Consider the following 6,408-nt stretch of genomic DNA (forward strand, 5'->3'; position numbering starts at 1 on the left):
TGACAAATTAAACGTTAGTTATATTCTGCATTTGTTCAAGCCTAAACCGTAATTATTTTAAAGCGCCTATTCACCACCCCCCCCCCTCTAGGCGACATCCACGTCCTTTCAGCCGAGAAATATCTTACCCATGTACATAGTGCGATGAAGATCCTATTTGCCGAATATGCATCTGAACTTGAAAACACTTGTGAGGAAGGTGATGAGCTTGCAGCTTGATGATTGGGATAAGCATTTGAGGTTGAAAAGATCCCACAACTCGAATGAGCTACAACGATATCTCGAAGAAGAGTTGTTTCCTCGTCGACAAAAGTTGCATATCTTGAAGTGGTGGGAAATCCACTCCCCCAAAGTATCTAGTGCTTGCGACTATAGCACGGGACATATTGGGAGTGTCCGGGTCTACAGTGCTCGCGGAGGGTGCATTCAACAATGCTGGAAGGGTCATCACTGAACATAGAAGTAGTTTGAGCCCGAGTATCATTGAGACGCTCATGTGCCTCGAGGATTGGCTTCGATCAGTCGGTAATATGTTATTTTCATACTTTATTTAATATTATCCATGTTATTTTCATACTTTATTTAATATTATCCCTATTGAATGTTTCATTTTGAATGCCTCCAATATTCTAGATAGCCAAAAGGTGGAGCTAACAGTTGGAGACCATAGTGGCGATCAAGATGATGCTGGAACCACCTAGATAATTATTCCATGTTCCCTTTAATTCTCATGTATTGGATTAACTTTTGAAGTTTGAACCTGAGCTAGAAGCTCTTCGATGAACTGGCAATGCTTTAAATTCTAAAAAATGAATTGCCTAGTACTGTATTTTGCAGTTGTGATCTTCTTAGTTCTGGTTGTTGATTTTCTTGTTTTTTAGAAGTTTGATTTGCTTTTGTGCCGCAGGTTTTGTCATACTTGATCTTCCTTTGGAAGAGCGCTATCGTCCACACGACCAAAGGATTTAAAACAGGAAGAAAAAGATGTCTCATGTCAGTGTGTCACCCATGTCCAGAGCAAAAAAATCATCAGTTTTTTTTTTTTTTTTGACATTTGTAATGTTCATTTTCAAAGCAAATGATGCTATGATGTGGTTACATGTATGCGGTGAAGAAAAAATATGTTAATTCATTTGTTGCATGTTCCATACGTGTATGTCAATTCTAGGCTGCAGCTTTTTGTGAATTTTGTTATTGCATACTTGTATGAGATGTGTAAATGGAATCCCATTTAATCCCACTTATTTCGTTAAATTTTTGTTAGTGGGATGTCCACTTTCTACCAACAAAAAGTGGTGGGATGGAATGGATTTGAGGTGGGACATCCATCTACAGTCCCACCTGCAGCCTTACTTGTCACAAGAGAGGCCCGCAAAGTAACAGCCTTCAAACATACAGTAAATCACAGCAACACTCAAATGGGAACATCGGTTAGTCTGCTCATGAAACACGAGTTTTTTGACCGGCAACGGCAGGGGTTCTGCCAATTCATTATAGAAGAGAGAAAGACCGAAGTCCCCAGGTTAATACAGATCAGAACCGAGGCAACACATGAGCTGAACATCAAATTATTTCATATAGAAACGCCTGCATCAGGACAGCCATTTAAGATTTCTCATTTATTATAGAAGGTCAATGCATCACACGTTCTGGCCCAAACTTCTATTCCTCATCTTCTATGATACCACGGTCAGAGAACATTCGAAGCCTTGGACCCGAAAATGTGACCAACAAAAGGATTCTAACCAGCTAATAAACACTGGCGGAAACTGTCTAGTTAGATGATTGTGTATATTCTTACTACCCATCTTCCAAATGGAGCAACTATTAGCAGCTAAGTGGATCAGGCCTTCTTCGCTCCGTGCTCTCCATCTCCGTGCTTCGGGGAATCTGTTCCGCTGTAGAAGGAAGCCTCGCTTGAGGCGTCAGAGGCCGCATCATTAGATTGCATCTTCTTGTCATCCTCTTTCATTTGTTCCGCGTAGCTGCTGTATTCAAAGGTGGCTAGATTCCTTCCTCCGAATGCCGAGTCGAGCTTGTCCATGTCGAAGACATCCGCCATTATCTTCTGGCTCTCCTTATCGTTGGAGTACACAAACTTCACCTTCTTGCTAGTCTCATGGTCCAAGAATGGCTTCACTATCTGCCATTGGATTTTGTAAGTTAGGCAGTTTGATCTTACAACAATATAGTAGCTCAATAAAGAATAACAGTTACCAGTGCGGTCGTTCTTTTTTACCTCGAATAACCACTGCAATCTATCTAAGAGAAAATGAGACTGACAAATATGACTCGGTAATGATATTCCCAGCGTGCCCACGTTGTGGTTTATAAGTGCTTCCACAGTTTGGATTTTGTATCAAGGAACACAGCACACCACAATGGAATTTTTAACGGTTAATTCACACTAAAAAAGATATATTAGAGATTTAGAGGAGACCGCCAAATATGACGAAGTAATACAGCTAACATAATTAGAAAAGACAAATTGGTATTTTTAAAAAGAAGACAAATTGGTGGGATAACTAAAGAGCTGTGATCTGACTACAGAATTAGCAATAAAGCAAAGAACTGTCGAATACTGGCACAATAGTACTTCTTGAATGTAGAAAACAAAAAGCATAAATGTTGTTCACAGAGTAATCATGATAATTGAGGTTGTGCAACCGCTCACCTTATAGAAAGACTCAAATAATCTAGGAGGATTGTAAAGGATTGCAAGTCCCAATCTCTCGGGATAACAGTCTTGCAAGACACTCACGGTCTCCCGGGTCACCTTCAGCGGTGTGCTTCCCATGGTCCAGCCCTGGAAGTCTATCATCCACACCATCTTCTCCTGATCATCCGTCAGATTCATAATCGCTTTCTCCAGAGAGTAAACAAGATACTTAATCTGTTCCTTCCCCGAGGTAGTGTTCTGTTATATTCAACATTAAGCAAGCACAGTTAGAATAACCACTCCAGACTTCCAGAGTGATGTAGGATGAGATGAGAGTCAACACAAAACTAGTAGAAAACAAACACAGAGGCATCCCCATAATTTACACAATAAAGTAAATAGGCATAGAACAAAAACAGAAAAGGTAACAAAAACTGCTTCCCAAGATTCATGCATATTACGAAGAAGAAAAACATGTATGATTTACAAACAAACGTGAAATTATCTTTTGTGCTCGTATCTCCTAACAATGATTGAGTATTTGAGTATGAATTTTGAACTTCTTGAAGGTTGATAGATCACTCTGGGGCTCATACCAGCAGGGTTAACATGATAGCTCCATAATTGTGGTTCACAGTCGCTATGTCCTTTTCACACTTCTACGATTTATTCAGATCAAGCAACTCCAATATGATTCCAAAGATTATTATGTCAGAGGTATATGCACATGAATATATATAATCATGTTTCTTCATGGAAATACCAAATATACATCTTAAGTATCTTATGATGAAATTATTTCCAGATATTTACTCTGCAGTGAAGGAGCTAACCTCTAAGCCTGGCCTCAGAACAAGAACAGTTCTTCCAAGTTTGTCCTTGTAGTCAGCCCTATATATCTTTCCAGTCTCTGCTTCATGCGCAATTTCTTCCTGGATGTTGAAAGTATGAAAAGCTTATATTACCTTGAAAAACAGGAAATACAAGTAACTTCTGAAGTATCAAGAACAGTTTTCTTTCGCATTATAATGTTTTCAGCCAACAGTTCAGCAATATCAATATCATTTAATCAGCACAGTGGTGTGTTACTGTCACTGGCAAGCTTATTCCTCCAATACTAAACTTACTCTGCGTGCTTCTTGAGTACTGCCCGCTCTTCCAATTTCTCGGCAATTTTTAATTACACTGCTCTTTTGTTTTGCCAATAAATGCATGAACCTACAATCGAACATAAACATAAGAATTGGTTAAGCCATACATACCCAGGAAATCATTTCTGGCTTGTATGCTGCCCGCCACTTCACAGCTGATTTCAGCATTTTACTCGATTTCTGCACATTCCAGTTTCTAGCTCGAAGGAATCTTAGTATCGAGGCATCCGAAAGGAAACCCTGTATTGCTAGCGACGAGGGTTCTTCAAGTTGCTTTCGTACCTCATTTATCTGCTCGGTAAATAGAACAGCCAAATGGCCTTAGGATTAAGTACTTCGGTTGAGGCAAATAGAGCTCTAAAGTTGAAGAATAGTATCTTACTTTCTCTTGCTGTTCTTCCAGAGTCAAGGTTTTCTCTGTTGTACCACCATTGCTCGACTTCCATAGAAACGACATTTTGCTAACTAGAGGGGGACGACTATCAGATATGTAACTGAAACACCTGCAAAAAATATTATCACACGAATGACTGCGCATAAATTATCTCCATCTTTGCATGGGGAAAAGAACTGGCCAAGGAACAGAATGACAACTCATTAAGCCAGTGAAAATACAGGTAACAACGTAGTACAAAACTAACAAAATCTGGTTTGTAACTTATAGAACAAAAAAAACTAAGAAATTCATAATAAAAAAACGCACAGCTCCAAGAGCCACGAAAAGAAAAGAGAGGAAATTAACAGGATGAGCCATAAACCATGGGAACCTCTGAAATGGAAGGAACCTAGAGGCGCAAGGCACTAATTCCACTGTAACGTCGATTATAATATTGGTGCCTGATGGAACATCTAACGATCAAGACGCGATAACACTGTGGAATATCTAGATACGTTTCTCTCTGTACAACTGGATCTACTGATGCTACACGCGGCTGTCGGTGGGCTGAAGAACAAACAGGTCGAGATCAAGTGAACGCCAAAAAACTACCTGCGGTTCCTATCTTCCAGGAGCGTAACCAGCGCAAGAATAGCTAGAATTCGAGGGGAGGCAGATCGAAATCTACCAAATTTCCTCACATCCAGTCGACCAAAACAGAATTTGTTCTAGAACCGAGGGATCTAGAACTCCGCAAATCTACAAGCGAACCGGCCTCTATCTAGTCTAGAACCAAAGAGCACAGCAACAGTTCCCGCGTCTGCCTGAGCCAGTCGAACAGGAGGAACCGGGATGCAGGAGGCGGCCACGCACCTCGGGAGTCAGGATCCCGCTTCTCGGCGCCGGCGAGGACGGGCGACACGACACGCCGAGATCGCTCGCCAGGCACCGCACGTTCTCGGAAGGATCCCCCGTGAGGAGCAGCCGCGGAGGAAATGCGGGGCAGCTGAGAGAGCCGAGCGGTGGTGGCCTAGTGGGGGTAGGCGGAGGAGGGATAAAGCGGAGCGGGGGAGGGGGAAGAGTCCTTCGCGTTCGCGGCGTACGCGGGGCGTGCGAGACCGGGCGGGCGGGCGGAGGGGCGGAAAGTCGCCTCGCCACCGTGCGGCGGGAGCACCAGCCAGGCGTTAGCGCGTCAGCCGTCAGGTGTCGGCCGCAGCGGCCGTGGGCGCGCCGCGCGTCGGTTTCAGTACGGGTGGTCGGCAGGACTGCAGGAGGTGCCCCTCCATATTTTTCTTTTAGCGAGAGAGGTGCCACAAGGATTTGCAAAGTAGATGTAGTGTAAAAGTATAAAAAATATATATAACACAGACACGCATATACAATCAACCCTGTAATTGCATGCACGCATCCCAATGAAAACCTTTAAGATACGAGCCAGCGTAACATTTTAAGATTGACGAAGTCATCGCGGTTTAAAGACACTTTCATAATCGACGAGAACCTGTCAAAGGATACATCGCGAGAAGGCCTGAAATAAATAAATAAATACGATCATCACACCACAAGGAACATGATCATCTAAGCTATGCTCCGTTCTTAAAACAAGTAGCATATGTTTTTTTTGTAAAGTAAGAGCATCTACGACCAAACTCCTTATATCCGTCTTAAACACCTAGTTGGGTCGCATGTTAGTGACTAGTCATGAAATTTTGACCCTACCGAACGCCTCAAACGGGCCTCAAATATATGGGCTGACCAACATCTCTCATATTCAACCCAATAGGTCAGATATAGGGGCGCCCGTGCACGCCCGTCACGTCGGACACGACAGTCCGACCCCACCGCAAATTGCACCAAATTCATCCGGCAGAAATGCCGGATTCATTTGCTCCTTCTCTCTTCTTCCTTCTCCGCGTCGTCCGTCTCGCAGCTCTGTCGCCACGCGCACTTCGTAGTTGTTCCTAGCCTCTGCCCCGCCAGCTCCAGCAGAGCAGTCTTCTGTCCCATCCTCGTTGTGGGGGACGTCGTTGTCGGCTCGGAAGACACCGTGATACGTCCGGTAACTCTCTAGCTCCGCCTTGCATTGGATGCACATTGTCTGGCCGGATTTTTTGTGATTTTGTAGGGAAAATGATGGATTCTGATGCTTCGTCCCGCGGGGTGTATGAATCCATGGAGCTTGATCAAATGATTGAAAATCAGCTCTTCGCTTCGTCGGATTC

The 6,408-nt window shown here is 43.3% G+C and overlaps 1 protein-coding gene across 1 annotated transcript; it reads right to left on the bottom strand.

Moving 5' to 3' along the window:
* Positions 1 to 1,571: 1,571 nt before the first annotated feature.
* Positions 1,572 to 5,400, bottom strand: LOC123443458 (phosphatidylinositol transfer protein 3-like). Its single transcript, XM_045119832.1, has 6 exons — positions 5,060 to 5,400; positions 4,193 to 4,313; positions 3,922 to 4,101; positions 3,493 to 3,591; positions 2,675 to 2,917; positions 1,572 to 2,143 (listed from the first exon to the last, which is right to left on the bottom strand). Exons 2-6 carry the CDS (start codon positions 4,265 to 4,267, stop codon positions 1,844 to 1,846), a joined length of 897 nt encoding a protein of 298 aa, XP_044975767.1. The 5' UTR covers positions 4,268 to 4,313; positions 5,060 to 5,400; the 3' UTR covers positions 1,572 to 1,843.
* Positions 5,401 to 6,408: the final 1,008 nt, after the last annotated feature.

Source organism: Hordeum vulgare, chromosome 3H, assembly GCF_904849725.1.
Source record: "Hordeum vulgare subsp. vulgare chromosome 3H, MorexV3_pseudomolecules_assembly, whole genome shotgun sequence".
Classification (NCBI taxonomy): Eukaryota; Viridiplantae; Streptophyta; class Magnoliopsida; order Poales; family Poaceae; genus Hordeum; species Hordeum vulgare.